We start from the raw sequence: 17590 nt of genomic DNA on the forward strand, positions 1-17590 counted from the left end.
TTGGCAGAGTGGAGGGGCGGCGAAGGAGAGGAAGACCTTTGATGAGATGGATTGATTCTGTGACTGGAGAGGTGGGAATAAGTGCATTTGAGATGGCTAGGTTGGCACAGGATAGAAGAACACATAGAGCTCTTGTATATAGGGTCGCTATGAGTCGCAAGCGACTCGATGGCACATAACAACAACAACATGTGAGTCAACTGGGAAATGTTGACACCTTGAGTTACCAGACTGGGTGACATCAGCCTTAATCCCATTGTATGAAGAATAAAGAATCCCAGTTTTGTAGCGCTTAAAGCAGTACTTTGGAGAGGTCCCTAACAGCAGACTTTCCCATAGCAATGCGCCTTTTAATTTCCTGGCTACTGTGCCAAGAGTATTGACTGTGGAGCCAAGCAAACTAAAGCTGTGTACAATCTCAATCTCTTCACCATCCATCCTGTTGTTGCCAATTGGTCCAGGGGTGAGAATCTTTGTCTTCTTGACATTGAGCCTCAATCCATATTGTAGGCTGCAGTCCTTATCCCTCTGCAGCAGGTGCTTCAGGTCCTCTTCAGTTTCAGCAAGCAGGGTTACTTACAGAAAAGCTGGAGGGAGAAAGATGGCGGTTTCCTTCAAAAAAGATTTCCCCCAGGTGGAGAAAATTGAAGACGAACAGTAGGGGTTTTCTAGTAAAACTGCATTTTTATTACCAGAAGAAAATGTTTTTTGTTTCAAGTTATCTCCAATTGCACGAAATTGTTTATTCGACGTCGAAATATTATTATGTCTGCAAAGAGAGAACTACTCTTTCCACCCTATCATTGCTAAATACTGATTTAAATGCGCTTTTCTTAAAAGCGTACTTTATGTAAAGGCGTTGAGACCATTTTGAAAGTAACCTGAACCATGTTCCTGAAGCTGAGCTGAGTGGCTCTTCCTGAGGTGTTCATAGAACAAACACAAAGGGCAGGTGTGCTCCTCTACTTCTCAAGGGCCGGGCTTCGGAAATCCCGCGGGGTAGCTCCACTTTGCACGTGGGGACGAGGGTTCTGTCCCAGCCCACAGCAACCAAGCGCAGCTCCTGGAATCATCACTTGTTTCATCATAAAATGTCTTGTACCTACATTTCACAGAACATGGCACCACTGTGCACCCTGCAACGTTTTCTGATGATGTTAGGTGCCTGGAGTGGACCACGACCCAGAGCGAGCTAATGAACAACAGGTCGGAACCTAGGCTTTCCTGTACCATCCTCCAGATATCCGTCATGCTGAAGCCCATCCTAATGACTTTCAACATATCAGAGATTATTTAGGTGTAGTCAATCAAGACTATAATTACAGAAATAGGCATAAAGCCTCGGGCGCCCTAGGCTGACAGCCACTCCTTGACAAGAGCCCATCCGTCAGACACGCCCACCGACAATCACACCCACACCATAGCCACGCCCACACAATGGCCACGCCCCGGGCCGCGGGCCCCTGGCGCGAGGGCTCCTGGGAAGGGGTGAAAACAATATGGCGGATGGCGAGGAGCCGTAAGTACAGGGGTTCTGCAGGCGCCCGGGCTGGGCCGGGCCGGGAGAGAGAGCGGCGGTGGGCGGCGGTGTCGCCGCCCGGGGCCCCTCCCTCCGCCCGCCCCGTCCCCTCACCCTCGTCCCCTCGCGGCGCCCAGTGTGTAGCGTGATGCTGACCCTTCTTTTATTCTCTCTTTCTTTTAGGGAGAAGAAAAGAAGGAGAATAGAGGAGCTGCTGGCTGAGAAGTTAGTGCTGCTGGGAGGCCGGGGCCTTTTATGGGGGCCTCGGCCTCCCTCCCCCCTGGTGTGGGGGACCAGCCGCAGCGGGCCCGGGGGGATGGGAGGGGGGCCCCGAGCGCAGGCTGCGCGGCCGCTTCCCGACCCCCGCCCCGCAGCCGAGTCTGCGGCCGCCGGGCCTGGAGGTCTCGCGAAGGGACCCTCATTTCCCCTCTCCATTCCAGTGGTCAGAGCGGGACTCAGGAGAGGGTCCGGGTTACAGCCCTCGAAGCAGACAGCGTAAACATTGTTTACTGATCGCAAACTTCTTGTGGGAACTTCATATGTCAGATATTGCACCTTCATTTCCAGCCCTTTTTGCAAAAGAATTGGCTCATTCAGGAGGTTGTTAACCCCAAGCAGCTCATTTCTCCCTTTTACCACACACTTAATTTCTTATCTGATATTGAGATCTATGGTAGGTGCCGCAGATTTAAGTAAAGTGATTTCCAGCTTACCAGGGCCTGTAGGAGCTTGCCCTCCCTCCGGAGCAGGAGAGATCCTCCTTCCTGCTGTAGTAGAGGTGTTCGCATCTCCGCCCTTGGCTCCTTAGCAGGGTCCTTAGGCATCTCAGAAAGCTGAAATCCAGTTGGAATAGAATTGAATTGACAGGCTTAATTTCACATCCCTTTCTGCCTTTCATTTTCCTTCCACCTTTCTTAGACAGTGGGACAGTTCACTCTGTGGCATTTACTGTACTAAGTCCTGTGTGCATGTGAATTATTTCTATCCTATGATGACCTTAAGCAGCTATATGAAGTTGCTGATGAGATTTCTGGCTGTTAAAAATCTTGCCCAGAGTTGCAGTACTATTAGTTGTGTAAACAGTTCCAATTGTGACATCAAAACCCATTGTTTTATACCAAGACTTGGTCTGTTTCCTTAGGGGAAAAAAAACCCCACCAAAACATGCAAACCATTACTGATTTATTTGAAGGTGGAAATTGTAGATCTCTGGGAAATTGCAAAATTAAAAATAAAGCCAAATATGACTCAAGTTAATATTAAGTAGGTATAGTATGATAGAGGCGGCTCACTTTACCTGTATAGGTACTGGAAGCCTGTAGCATTTGTAACCAATGTGTGTGTTTCCTGGTAGCAGAAACTTCCCAAAAACCTCTGAGGCTTTCTGATGAAAATGTGTAGAAGTCTCTCTCATAAAAAGTGAGAAAGGGACATAAATTATATTAAATTTTACCACAGTTTTGAAGTGCAGCAACATTTTCCCCTATAACCGTTATTTAGTGTTTCAAGACTATTGAAGAAAAAAAAAAGATTGAGGAAGTTAGAAGTGAACTTTTGTAAATATCAAATGTTAGAAGTCCCTTTCTCACTGATAAGGCAGTATCTCGGCTTTGATCATGGCTTGATAAGGAACTGGGAGACATGTAGAGTGAGTTTGTTCACCAAACTGATGCAGTGCAGTAGAAACAAGCAGTTCTTTACAGATAACCACGTTGAACATTTCCTTTTCATGTGAGCAGGTCTGGCCACCTTTGCAATTGGGGAAACCATAGTGGCTGTAGGTGTGGCATTTTCCTACTGATTTTTGCAGCTGAATTTACTGTGTTCTGTGCAGAATGGCTGTTGATGGTGGGTGTGGGGACTCTGGAGACTGGGAAGGTCGCTGGAACCATGTAAAGAAATTCCTCGAGCGATCTGGACCCTTCACACACCCTGATTTCGAACCCAGCACTGAAGTGAGAAACATTTATTTTAAATAACTCCTCTCATAGAGTCATGTTTCAAAAATAGTAATTTTTTAAATTGCTTTTATAAAAATACTAATAAAATTGTACTGAGAAATTAAGTTACCTTCAGATACTAAGTTGAATGCTTACTTTGCAAATAATTTTGTTTGAATGGCTATTTGAGTCATAAACTTATGTTTCTCATGTAATATAAGTAAGGAATTAGTTTAACTTTGAAATTTAAACTTATTTGAACTTATTAACTGCTGGAGTACTTCCCTTTGTAACCCTATTGTGAAAGGTGAATTTTGGCAGGAATATAGATAATGCTTATTTAAATTTTGAAATTTAGATGGAATGAGCATCCTTATAACATTGAATATAATAGCATATTAAAAATTATTTGAATACTCTAAATAGAAGCATAGAATTTTGAACTGATGGCACCTGACAAAATAAATGGTTCCATTAATCACATTTTGCTTTTTTCCCTTACAATGTTTACCTTAGAAAAGTATGCTGTAAAGAAAAAGTATTCTATAGAGATTAAATGTAAATTTACCATAAAGTAAATCTTGTCTTTTTGTATAAAGAATTTAAAATACAGATATTGTGTTACTTATAAAGTATCAGTTCTTCAATTTGGCCTAGTGTCATATCCAAATCATTTTTCTTACTTGTTTTATATTTTGCATTAATTCATTGTTGGTTCTGCCAGTCTTTGAATGCTGTGCAGTATTTTCTTATGCCTTTGGAAATGTTTTTGCCTGGCAGTAGAAATAGTAACTTGTTAAATGATGGTTTGGATTATAGTTTAGCTGGGAAATATTTATCCTACAATATTTTTCCTTGTTATCACCTCATTTTTTGCAGGGTTTTCTCACAATATTCAAAAGCAGGCTTTATTTTTTACTTTTAAAACAACTTGTGTAGTATTTGATCTCTTTTTTAAAAAGAATTTTTCATTTCTCTGTTTGTAAGTTATTTAACTTGGTTAATAACTGAATGGGATAGTTTTTACCTTCTTTCAAAAAGAAAAAAGGAAGACAGCTCCTATGTTAAGAAACAGTTTTTCTTATTAGAAAACATAGAAGTAGCCTCTTAATTTTATACAGTAAACAGCAATTAGAGGCTTTAAGATGGAAATTCTGAAATAGTTTTAGACATTTTGGTACTATCTGGTTCATAAATACTTGTTTTTATTGAGTACTACTGAGTTGGAGCTGACCCGTAGCTGACCTTGTAGCAGGTTTGCAGAGGTAGTAAATTGCACTGGAGAAGATTGTCCATCTTTCTCCTGAGGACCAGTTGAGTATTGAACATACCATAGACTACTAAGGAAACAAACAGGTCTGTCTTGGAAAGTGTGAAACCTGGTTGCTCCTTGGAGGCAAGAATGTATCTCACCTACTTTGGGCATGTTGCAAGGAGGGACCAGTCCTTAGAGAAGGACGTCATGCTTGGAAGGGTAGAGGGACAGCACAGGAGAGAAAGATCATGAATAAGCTGGATTGACATAGTGACTGAGGCAATGGGGTTAGGGGGAGCAGAGATGGTGAGATTGGATCAGGACAGAGCCCTTCTTCATAGGGTCACTGTGAGTCACAGTTGACTTGATGGCACATAACAACAGTGGTTGATAAATATTTATGGGATAATATCTTTTTATTCCCGATAGCATTATTCATGGAAACATTTGAAACTTTTATAGCAGTTTCTTTGTTGGTGGTACTCATGGTTTTATTACCCATATTTTAATATGCCTTTCTGTTCTTTTCAGTCTCTCCAGTTTTTGTTAGAAACATGTAAAGTTCTAGTCATTGGAGCTGGTGGCTTAGGATGTGAGCTCCTGAAAAACCTGGTAACACACATATCTATATATATTCTTTCTCCATTCTGATAATGAAACCTTTTTCCATAATACTAGGAAATGTCTTCATTGTGATTAATTGTTAACCTTTTCTCTTGAGTCTTTACTAATGAGGTATAGCAGGTCAAATTCCATAAAGTAATTAAAATGATGTAGCTTTAGAACTTTAAACTTCTCAACTATAATGCCTTTGAAAAAATTGTCTTTACTGCTTTTTACCAAATAGATTTTGTGCTTCATGTGTAGCACTCACAATAAAACCAGTAATCCATATTTTAACATAACAATCTGACATAATTTATTCATTTTTGTTTATTTAAATAATCCAGTTAAATAAGACATTGATCTACTTTATATAGCAGAAAACATTGCAGAATTGTTGAATATTTGCTCAAATTATTCTGTATTATAATAGGCCTGCAATCTGTTTAAGCCTGAGTATTCTTTTTCATTATATCATGGAACAGTCTGGTATACACGATGATAACTGACAGTAAGTTTTAATGATGCTACTAGATCCATAAGATTTGAGAAAACCAGCTATCTTTCTCCTTTCCTACCTTGGATTTATAGCTGATGAATATCATACTAAGAGAAGGTGTTTAGTGAAACTGCTTTTTACATGGTTTCAGAGTCCATAGTTTGTGACTTGACTGATTGGTTTTATTGACGTCTAACCACAGAACAGCTTTTATACATGTTTTAACAATTGATTTAACAAAGATAGGGAAGAGAATGGGTTTAGTTAGAGCTGTAGTTGTCAAAACATAGAGCCCATTGGTTTTGCTAAGAAACATGAACACCACTCCTAGTGAAAAGGCAGAACTTCAGTAAGCTCCTCTGTGCTTGCTTGTTGGTCATCATAGTTGCTGGCCTCAGTGGATATGATCTCTTTTTAGGGAGACAGATCATGCATGTATACTCTCTGAAAGGGTGCCAACATGACAATGCTTTATCAAAGTTCATTCTAAAAAAGGCATGCGACATATATATTGTTGACCAGATACATGTTTCACTTCTCCTCTTCCTCTTCCAGGATGCCAGCTACCATTCTAGGTGTTAATAGCAAGCATTGTTGGAGCCAATTCTCTGTCCTTGTGACTGTCTTGGCTTATGAATGATAAGGGCAAAGAAGGGTGGAAGAGAAGGAGCTTGGTGGGAAAGAGGAATGGTTTTATAGCAGGGACAAGGTTTAGTGGAAAGGTTCGTGAGCTGTACAGATAACTGTACAGATAACAGTCTAGGTTGAGGGAGCAGCAGGTAGAAACCTGTGAAGTTGGAGCATTGTTACTGTTTGATTCAAGGAGAGCAGTGTAGCTCAGGCAGCACTTGGTAAGGTGAACCCTTGCTGAGGCTGTCAGAGAAGTGGGGGCCATGAGGGACTTTTGGGGCGACTGTAATGAAGTTGACTTACTGTGAGTCAGGAAGTTACTGAAAGAGTTTCATTGTATGAATCACTTGGTTTGACATGTGACCTGTTTCACTGTGGCTGATGTATTTATTCAGGATAGACTAAAGGAAGAAGAGGGGAGGAAGTAGAGACACAAGCTAAAAGGCTATTGGAGTCATTCAGGTAAAAAATGATAGTCATGTTGAGAATGGGAGCTCATGAGAGGCGGTCTGTATATTTTTTGAAGTTGGAGTCAGCAAGATTTGTTAATTTGTTGTTGGGTGAAAGAGAAGAACCAAGAAAGACATAGTAAGATTGTTCATAGAATTACTCCATAGAAACCTCTGGTATTGTGATCTGTAGCCTTTTACTAACACAAAGTCTGTGAGTCTCCAAATTCTGTGGTGGCTTGCACACAGCAGCCACCAAGATAGGCATTCTTCTCCCTTTTCTATTTTACAACCTCAGAAACCTGATGGAGCATTACTTTAATTCGGAATGGACTTGATGATAATGGATTTGAGTTATTTACTGAAAGGAGAGAGACTTTGGAGAAAGAATACGTTTGGTGGAGGTGGAGGTGGTGAGAAAAGTGATCGGGAGTTTGGTTTTAGAAACTATGTTCGGTATCTGTTCACTGGTGATTTATAACATAGATTGTGTGAGATTACTAAGAGTTCTTAAAGTAGAAAATATAGAGAAATTTCGTGTGTAAGGCACCTTAAATTTTGACTGAAAGACTAGGGAAGGAGAATTGATGCTTTGAGCTGTGATGCTGGAGAAGAGTATTGAATATACATCATGGACTGCTAGGAGAACAAACAAGTTCGTCCTAGAGAGGGAGACACCAGGCTGCTACTTGGAGGCAAGGATTCTGAAGCTTCGTCTGACATACTTTGGACATGTTGCAAGGAGGGACCAGTCCTTGGAGAGGACGTCATTCTTGGGAGGGTGGAGGGACATCTCAGGAGAGGAAGACCCTCTATGAGATGGATTGAATCTGTGACTGGAGTGATGAGGGTAGGTGTGTCAGAGACCATATGATTGGCAAGGGATAGAGCAGGGTTTAAGGCTATTGTGCATAGGGTTGCTATGAGTCTCAGACAACTCAATAGCACATAACAACAACAATAGGAACATGGAATATAGTGAATTAGATACTAATAAAAAGTGAAAATTGTGAAATGATCATGAATGTCATTGTTCAAGTGCAGAAAATGTTTTAAGGAGGAGGCAGATAGCCCAAGAATTGGCTTTAGCAAGATTGAGGTCATTGGTCACTTTGCTAAGTGCAGTGTGGTGTGATGAGATGAACCTTTGTTTGGAGTGGATTAGAAAAGAAATGGAGAGAACAAGTATAAACAACTTGTGAGAGAGACTCTACGACAGAGGCCAGAAAAGTGGGAGATTATTGATAAGGGATTCCTTAAATGGGCCCCTGTAACCCAGAAAACTAATTATTTGTTTTCTAGTTAGTTATGTCACTTGCTTCTGTCTGAAAATTTTGGCAGTGGTCATATTATTAGCATGCTTGACACTGTCATTGAAACCCAGCAGTTCATTGCTTTCCTGTTGCTTGCTCTACTTTCAGAACATTTTTAAAAAAAATTTTTCGATTTATTATTTTTTGTTTGTGTACCGTCAAATCAGATCTGACTGGTACAGGAGGAGATTGCCTCTCCTTCTCCAGCAGAGCATCTGGTAGATTCAAACCGCGTATCTCTGGGATTGCAGTGCAGCTTTTTGCCAGTAGGCCACCAGAGCTCTCTTCAAAACTTTTTTACCCCCCCAAGTACATTGTGTTTGTGTGCCCGAGTTTATAAGTACACCCACTTTCCTTTGTGTGCATGGTTAGGTTCTAAAGGTTGTTAATGCAAAATTGTTGTTATTCACCATACTAGGTAACAAAACGGAGCATCTCATAGGCAGTAAATGCCATAACTGCCAAACTGCATCATTACATTACTTCTAATACTGTAAACCTGCCAAACCACTGTGACTCCTGTCCCCAGCAAAGTTAATAACGTAACTTCTAACCATCATAGTCAGTGTTATTCATAACTCACACTCTGACATTTTTTACTGATGAATGAATGTTACTAATTTGCAGAGCACTCATATAGTAGTCTTTTTACTAATGTTGTAAATGTAAAATGTTGAATGATAAATGAGTCTGTAGTTATGGACTCTGATCTGATGTGGTGCTTAGTGATACGGTAATTGAGGTAAAGCTTATAGGAATTTAATAATATCAAGTAAAGTTAATGAGTAAGACTAATAAAATGAAATGAACCTTTATCAGTGGTAAAATAACTCACTTTACAAATGTGCTTATGGAATTATAAAAACATCAATCTGTAGACATTCTGAATTATCTGATATTAGATGATTTAAAACAACACAGATTTTTTTTTACTGTTAAAATTAAATTTTATATATCTTTCAAGATCATTTTAACTACTTAATAGGATTATGTAGAATTTATAGACTTAGCAATACAATAAAAAAAGAAAAACCAAAATATTCAACTGCAGTATAACCTGTGTTTAATTGACTTTTTATTCCCACAGGCATTGTCTGGTTTTAGACAGATTCATGTTATAGACATGGACACTATAGATGTTTCCAATCTAAATAGACAATTTTTGTTTAGGTAAGTGTTAATGTCTTTCATTCTGATAACCATTTGAATTTAAAGATAGGCAGTTTAATAAATTATCATCCTGTTCCCCATTTTAGATTAAGTTTTTACGGGATAATTTTGGCACTCTGAAGCAGTTTTATTTATTTTTGTAAAATGAAATTTTTATTTTATACTGGTTTGCTTACAAAGTTTATAGACATTTTTGGGTTTTTTTAAATGAAAATTTATAGAAACTTTGGATTTCCATTCATTCATTGTTGCACTTTTCTCCCTGCCCACCCCTCCCCCCGAGTACACTCTTCTTTTTGAAAAGTAAGATTCTTTCATTATTTTACAATCCCTTCCCCCAGGTTTGCTCCACTATGCAGCCTTCGTTCTGGACTCCTGTCATGACAATAATACCTAATCACATATCCCTTTTAAACAGTTTTCTCCCTCATCTGTTTCAGTGCAGTATATATTATTTATCCCATCTTTCTCAGTCTCCCCCCAACCCTGATATCAGTCCTGTTTTACAACAGTGGCACTATGTAGTATTTGTCCTTTTGTGACAGATATTTCACTCAGCATAATGTCCTCCAGGGTCACCCATTTTGAATAATATTGCATGAGTTCCTTGTTTTTCAGTGCAGCATAGTATTCCATTGTGTGACTATACCACAGCTCCTCTATCTGTTATTTTGTTGATTGGCACTTAGGTTGTTTCCAACTCCTTGCTATTGTGAACAAAGCCAGGATAAACATGGGTGTGCATATATCTGCTTGGGTGGCAGTTATGGTCTCTTTAGGGTATATTTCCAGTAGTGGAATTGCTGGGTCAAATGATACCTCTATTTGCAACTTTTTGAGAAAGCTCCATACCTCCTTCCACAGTGGTTGCACCATTTTACACTCCCACTAACGATGAATAAGGGTTCCAGTTTCTCCACAACCTCGCCAGCATTTGTTGCTTTCTGTTCTGTTAAAATTTGCTATTCTGACTGGGGTGAGATGATACCTCATAGTTGTTTTAATTTGCATCTCTCTTAGAGCTAGGGATTTTGAACATTTCTTCATGTGCTTGTTGGCCATCTATATGCATTGTTTTTCACACTGGATCTTCCCTATTTCCTTTACCCACCCCTCCCTCTATCCATCAGATTGTGTGATCCTATGATTACCCACCTGCCCGTCCTCACCTCTCTGCTCCTACCCTTCCCCTCTTTGATCCTCATACATGATTTACTATTTATCTTTCTATTTCTACATTAGTGGTCATAGATAGTATTTGTCTTTATGGGACTGAGTTAATTTACTTAACATAATGTTCTCCAGTCCTTCCCAAGTTAGGTGGTGATTTTCAAAATTGTTGTTCCTGCGTGCTGTGTAGTATTCCATTGTGTGACTGTACCGTAATTTCTCAATCCATTCGATTGTGGTTGGACATGTTGGCTGTTTCCATGTTCTTGTGACGGTGACTAATGATGCTGTGAACATTGGTGTACACGTTTTCATTTGTGTCTCAGTTCTTATATTCTCAGGGTATATTCCAAGCGTTGGAATAGCTGGGTCATACGGAATTTCTGTGTTCACCTTTTTGAGGAAATGGTAAACTTCCCTGAAGCAGTTTTATAAGCAACATACTCTGTAATTTATATAAATTTGGATCTATTCGGAGTGAAAAGTACGCAGTCTTGTCCCATTAGCTTCAGAAACCTGAAGGGGAGAATGTGTCACAGTGAGTTTGACCAAGTTTTCAGGGTGATAATGTCCTAAAGATACCAAGTGTGAGCTCTTTTCCTCTGGAGGGTTTCAGAAGGGAATACTGGCTGGAAATGTTGGCCCTAGTGAAATGCCTTTCTGGTGATTTGTGAATCAAGATCTGAATGGTCAGTTGGGGCAGTCAAGTTAGGAAAGAATTTGGCTTTTACAGAAGGGGAAAGAAAATGCACAATTAAGAAGAATCCTGTACCAGTTGAAACTGAACAGATAGGGGTAATTGTTGTAGAAATATGTAAGATAGAGGTAGTGTTCAGTTCTGATATGGCAGAAATTATCTTAAATCTGGAGGTCATAAATGTGGGCCAAAGTAAGAGTCAGTAGAGGATTTTAGTTCATAATATTTTAGTGATTTTGAGCAGGTTAAGTAGGTTATTTTAAATCTGTCACTGAATATAGATCTGGAGAGAGAGTGTCACGTTCTTTGTTTATTGATAGTGATGAGATCCTGATAGAAGTACTGAAATTGACCTCGAAAAAGTGGGCTAGCAGAAAAGGAAAAGATACCATTAAATTTTTAAATAGGAAATATGTATAGAAGAGAGAAAGAGAAACCCTAGTTTTAAAGAAAATGTAATTTCTAATAAGCCCACTTGATTTGTTATTTTCAAATGGTTTACTTTGTTAAATATGAAGAAATAGAAATAATGAGGACAAAGAAAATCTAAAAAAAGCAAACCCCAAAACAAAAAAGAATAAAGATATGATAACTTTATTGTAGAGGTAGGTAATCCCCGTAGAGGTGATGTGTAGTGGTGCAGTGACTAGCTATTGACTGTGTGTACACAAGGAAATGATGTATTTCTGGGATAAGATGATGGGTCATGGAGGAAAGTAGTAAATACCATTTGTTCACGGATTGGGAGAAGAAATTACGTCTTTTCCTTTTTCAAGTTACTATAAACGGTGACCTATTGAAGCTTTTTAAAAATATCATCCCCCTTATAATTTTAGATAATACCTATGGAATGAGGCTTTTTTGGAAAATACAGTAGTTGATGTTTCTACAAAGACATAAAATTTACTACTCTTCAGTTCATACTAGAAGAAAGAAATGAATGAGGATTCTTGCATCCCTAAAAAGTACTTAATTGTGTATATTTCAGCCAAGACCTGTTTCATTGACACCTTGATATGCTCGAGCTCAATAAGGATGATAGCAGTGGAAATGGCCAGGAGACTTGCTGTTGCTATACTTTGCTTGGGGAAAAACACTTTATATTGTCACTTAGGAAAAAATTTAATTACCCTTTATCATGTTGTACTGTTTAAAACATCAGCAAGGATTAATATTCAGTATTGACTAAAGAGTTTTAGGTAAAAATACTCCTTATAAACATCTTAAGAATAAACCCATCATGGACTTATTTTTATGCTTCAAAGTACATTATGTAGATAATCTTGATCTGTAATGTGAATGGTGATTTAAATATTTTTCCTATAGGCCCAAAGATGTTGGAAGACCGAAGGCGGAAGTTGCAGCAGAATTTCTAAATGACAGAATCCCTAACTGCAGTGTAGTTCCGTATCCTTTGAACAGAAAAATTACAAGATTTTTAAAGCTCTTTCAAAAAGTATTTTATAAAATAGATTGTTAATAGAAAATAGATAATGAAAAGGAAAAAAGCTTTAGTGAACCCACTGTGAAGATACCTGCTGGTCACATTTTGCTTTGTATCCTTGAAATCTTTCCTTTACGCTTATAGAAATATTTCCCTCAGCTTTGAAGTTTACATTATGTAGCCTGTGCCATTGTCAACTTTTTTATTTTTAATTAGTACCTTTGATATCAGTATCAGTTCTGTGTTTCTTCTACTAAACAGGAAAATATAGGCTAGGTCTAGCTGGGCTTCCTTCTCCCTACAGTACCTGACAGTCAGGAGTCATGGTGCCATTAGTCAAATGAGGTGGATGCCAGAAAACTTTTTTTTTACAAGAAACATGCTCTTAAAAATTAGTATCAATCAGAAAAGTATTCACTTACACTTAGGAACTTTTGATATTTTGTAGAATTCTAGGAGGTGGAATTTCTTTGCAAACCCCAAGGAATCCTCAAAAAAATGTTTAAAATTCTTAAATGATTTCAGGAAAGCCACTGAACATGGTGTAACAAAAATAATTTTTATTTTTATGCACTAGTACTGAAACCAGTTACAAAAACAAAATGTTGTTAAGTGCTGTAGAGTCATAGATGACCCATAGCAACCCTATGAACCAAAGTCTTGAACACAAAACTTTCATCTTTTCTCCAAGTTCATTGTGTCTGGAGGCAAGTTTTTTTTTGGAAGTGGATGCCACTCCTGCTTCCAAGCTTGTTTTATTCGGGAAATCTGAGGGCCCAAAAGCCTTTTTAAATACGAGGCCAAATCCAATCAGCTAGTACCCTGTGATAATAACAGGTTAAACACCTGGAAAAAAATAGAAAGGAAATCCTTGGGTATAATCTAACAAAGCAGGTAAAAGACTAGTATCCTGAATACTACATAATGTTGATGAAAGAAAGAAAGAAGATTTAAATAAGTGTAGAGCTAATATGTGTTCATGGATTGGAAAGTATAAAAAAAAATGCTGCTTCTTAAATTGCTGTGCTGGTTTAACACATTGCTCAATATTTTGTAGATATGGACAAGATTCTAAAATATATATGGAAAGGCAAAGAACTACCTAGAATACTTATGAGGACACAGTCTATCCAATTTCAAGACTTCAATACTGTGGTAATGGCAGAAGGATAGACTTGGTCAGTTGGGCAGGATGCAGAATGCAGGATAGCCCCAATATTAAGTATAAGCTTTTTCAGAAAAGTAGAAAAAGTAAGCAGTTAGAGAAAGATAATCTCTTCAGAATATCTTGGAATTTTATGATAGCCGTGTTGTTGTTAGGTGCTGTGGAGTCAAGTACAACCCATAATTACCCTGTGAACAACACACCTGAACCCTGTCCTATCCTCTGCCATCTGCAATTCCTGACACACTTGAGCCCATTGTGGCACTGTGTCCACTTGGTTGAAGGTCTTTCTCTCCTCTGACCCTTCACCCTTCCAAGCGTAATGTCTTTCTCCAAGGAATAGCCTCTCCTAGCAAAGCTTTATAATCTTGGCATCCAAGGTACACTGTCTGCACCTTCTCCACAGCATACCTGTTTCTTCTTTCGCCAGTACATGAAATAATCAATACTCTTTTCCAACAAGGATGGCACAAATACATGAAAAATGTTTAACGTCATTAGCCATTATGTAAATTTTAAGTTACCACACATCTATTCTCTCTCTTACTGCCTTCGAGTCAGCTCCAACTCGTTAGCTGACCCTCCATTGACTATCTGAGGCTATAAACCACACACCTGTCTTTGTCCGTCGGAGTCAGTGGTGGATTTGAATCACCAGGGAAGTGCAGCTTTTAGGAGTCCAATACTATAGACACCATCACTAGAACTCTCTGCATATTGATTGTTGTTATGTACTGTTGAGTCTCCTGTGACTCTTAGCAACCCTATCACAATAGTTCTAAACCCTGCTTTATCCTGAGCCAGTCTCACTGTTTCCAACACACGTACCCTCATTACCCCAGTTTCTGTGTCAGTGTATCTCATCCAGGGTTCTTTCGCTTCTGCACTGTCCCTCCAGCCTTTCAGGCATGATGTTCTACTCCAAGTGCTGGTCCCACCTGGCAGTATGCCCTAAATACATGGGACAGAGCTTCAAAATCTTTGCCTCCAAGGAGTAACCTCCTTAGAGGTTTCACTGTCTCCAGGACAGACCCATTGGTTCTCTTGGCATTTCATGGTATGGTCAGTGCTCTTCTCTCACATCACAACTAAAAGGCATTGATTCTTCTGTTATCCTTAGTCATTGTCTATCTCATTATTGATGTGGTATGCAAGTAATTAATGTTGTTGTTGTTGTTGTTGTATTGTTATGTGCCGTTAAGTTGCCTGAGACTCATAGTGACCCTATGTACAACAGCCCTAAACCCTGTTCTATCCTGTGTCAATCTCACTGTCTCCAAAATACCTACCCCGATTACCCCAGTCACTGAATCAGTCCACCTTATATAGGGTCTTCCTTTCCTGCACTGTCCCCCCCCCACCATCCCAAGCATGACATCCTTCTCTAAGGGTCTGGTTGCTCCTTGCAACATGTCCAAAGTATGTCAGAAAAAGCTTTAGAATCCTTGCCTCCAAGGAGCAGCCTGGTTTAACCCTCTTTAGGATGAACCTGTTCGTTTTCTTAGCAGTCCACAGTATATGTATATTCTTCTCCAACACCACAGCTCAAAGGCCTCAATTCTCCTTCTGTCCTCCATAATCATTGTCCAGCTCTCTAACACATAGCAAGTGATTGCAAAGGCCATGGACTTAGTCTTCAGAGTGACACCATTGCTCTTAAGCACTTTGGAGAGGTCCCTAACAGCAGACTTTCCCATCGCAATACGTCTTTTCATTTCCTGGCTACTGCCAAGAGTGTTGACTGTGGAGCCAGGCAAACTAAAGCTGTTAACAATCTCAAGCTCTTCACCATCCATCCTGATGCTGCCAATTGGCCCAGTGGCCAATTGTCTTCTTGATATTGATCCTCAATCCATATTGAAAGTTGTAGTCCTTGACCTTCTGTAGCAAGCGCTTCAGGCCCTCCTCATTCTCAGCAAGGAGGGTTGTATCATCTGTTTAACACAGATTGTTGATGAATCTTCCTACAATCCTGATGCCATACTTCTCATACAGCCCAGCTTCCTGGATAATCTGTTCTGCATCCATAAAGGTTGAAAAGGTATGGAGATAGGACACATCCCTAGCATACACCCTTCTCAATTTTGAACCGTTGAGTGTTTCCTTGCTCTGTTCTGACGACTGCCTCCTGGTCCAAGTATAGGTTTCACACGAGCATGGTCATGTGTTCTGGGATTCCCATTCTTCTCAGTCAGCCACAGTTTGTTGTGATCCACACAGTCAAATGCCTTTGCATAATCAATGAAACACAGATAGACATTCTTCTGGTACTCCTTGCTTTCACCCAAGATCCACCTAACATTAGCTACAATATCCCCGGTATTACGACCCCTTCTAAACCCAGCCTGCACTTCTGGCAGTTTTCTGTTGATGTTCTGTTCCAGTTGTTTTTGGATAATCTTCAGCAGATTCTTGCTTGCATGTGATATCAATGATATTGTTCGATAATTTCCACACTCTGTTGGGTCACCTTTCTTTGGAATGGGAACTAATACAGATTTCTTCCGGTCAGGTGGTTGTTCCAGATTTCTTGACACAACTTGGTAAGCACATCTAGAGTAGCATCTGAGAGTTGAAATATGTCAATTGGTATACCATCAGTTCCTGGGGCCTGATTTTTTTCCAAATCTTTCAAAGCAGCTTGAACTTCCTCCTTCATTACCATAGGCACTTACTTTTATGTTGTTTCATGAAATTCTTCTGTGTCTGCCAATTCCTGTAGGTACAGTGACTCTGTATACTCTTTCCATCTTTTTTCAGTACTTCCTGGATCATTTAATATTCTGCCCAAAGCATCCTTAAGTATAGTAACTTGAAGTTTGAATTTGTTCTTCAGTTCCTTATGCTTAAGAAATTCTGAGCAAGTTTGCCGCTTTTGATTTTGACTCTAGCTCCTTGCACATTTCATTGTAATATTTTACTTTGTCTTCCCGTGCTGCCTTTTGAAATTTTCTGTTCAGCTCTTTAATATCTTGAGTTCCCTCTGCTTTGGCTTCTCAGTGCTCTAGTGCCATATTCCAAGTCAAGTAACTAAAAAATATAGTAACATTTGCAAATGCTGGTGAAGATAAAGACTGGCATTGATGCCAGAAATGTAAAAAAAAAATAATCTGGGAAATGGTTGGGAAATTTCTTAGAAACCAAAACATGCATAATTTAAAGCCCTTGAGGTGTATTCCTGAGCATTTATCCCAGAGAAATGACAACTTGAATGCATAAAAACCTGTACATAATTGTTCCTCTTTTATTTGTAATAGCAAATAAACTGCATACAACTGGAATGCTCCTCAGCTGGGTGCATTTTGAGTTGTGCATCCATACTGCAAATGCTCCTCAGCAGAAAGACAAAAACTTACAAGCTCATGACTTAGTTGAATCTCAAGGCTGTTCAGACCATTGCAAAATAATCTTTTCAAAAGGTCATGTGTTGACTCCATTTGTGTAACACTCTTTCATGCTAAAATATGGATAGCTAACATTAGTTATTATTGGTAGGAGACAACCGTAAAATAACAGCAAGAGGGAAATCTTTGTGAGAATAATACTAAGGGTTACTGTATTAATCTACATGTTTAAATTAAATAGGAAATATACGTACACATAGGACGAGTGCCAGATTTTTTAGGGTGGGTTTTTTTTTATAGTTTAAAGGACAGAATTTATTTACTGTCTTAGAGAGGAAGTCTTTTTGCCATTAACTTTATTAGATGAGCAACTATGTAAAAAATATATATTT

General features: G+C 39.2%; 1 protein-coding gene across 2 annotated transcripts in view; it reads left to right on the plus strand.

Moving 5' to 3' along the window:
- Positions 1–1486: 1486 nt before the first annotated feature.
- The window catches only part of UBA3 (ubiquitin-like modifier activating enzyme 3), a 32899-nt gene continuing 16795 nt past the window's right edge, over positions 1487–17590 (plus strand). Inside the window, exons 1-6 of one of the 2 annotated variants that reach the window (XM_006895944.1) lie at positions 1487–1519; positions 1703–1744; positions 3354–3474; positions 5246–5326; positions 9296–9378; positions 12572–12652. In XM_006895944.1, coding sequence (XP_006896006.1) covers positions 1500–1519; positions 1703–1744; positions 3354–3474; positions 5246–5326; positions 9296–9378; positions 12572–12652 — 428 coding nt within the window. In that variant the 5' untranslated portion in view covers positions 1487–1499. The remainder of the gene's footprint in view (positions 1520–1702; positions 1745–3353; positions 3475–5245; positions 5327–9295; positions 9379–12571; positions 12653–17590) is intronic. The other variant, XM_006895945.1, reaches the window with a different exon arrangement.

This window comes from Elephantulus edwardii, unplaced genomic scaffold (genome assembly GCF_000299155.1).
Source record: "Elephantulus edwardii isolate Elephantulus edwardi_28Jun2011 unplaced genomic scaffold, EleEdw1.0 scaffold00177, whole genome shotgun sequence".
Lineage (NCBI taxonomy): Eukaryota > Metazoa > Chordata > Mammalia > Macroscelidea > Macroscelididae > Elephantulus > Elephantulus edwardii.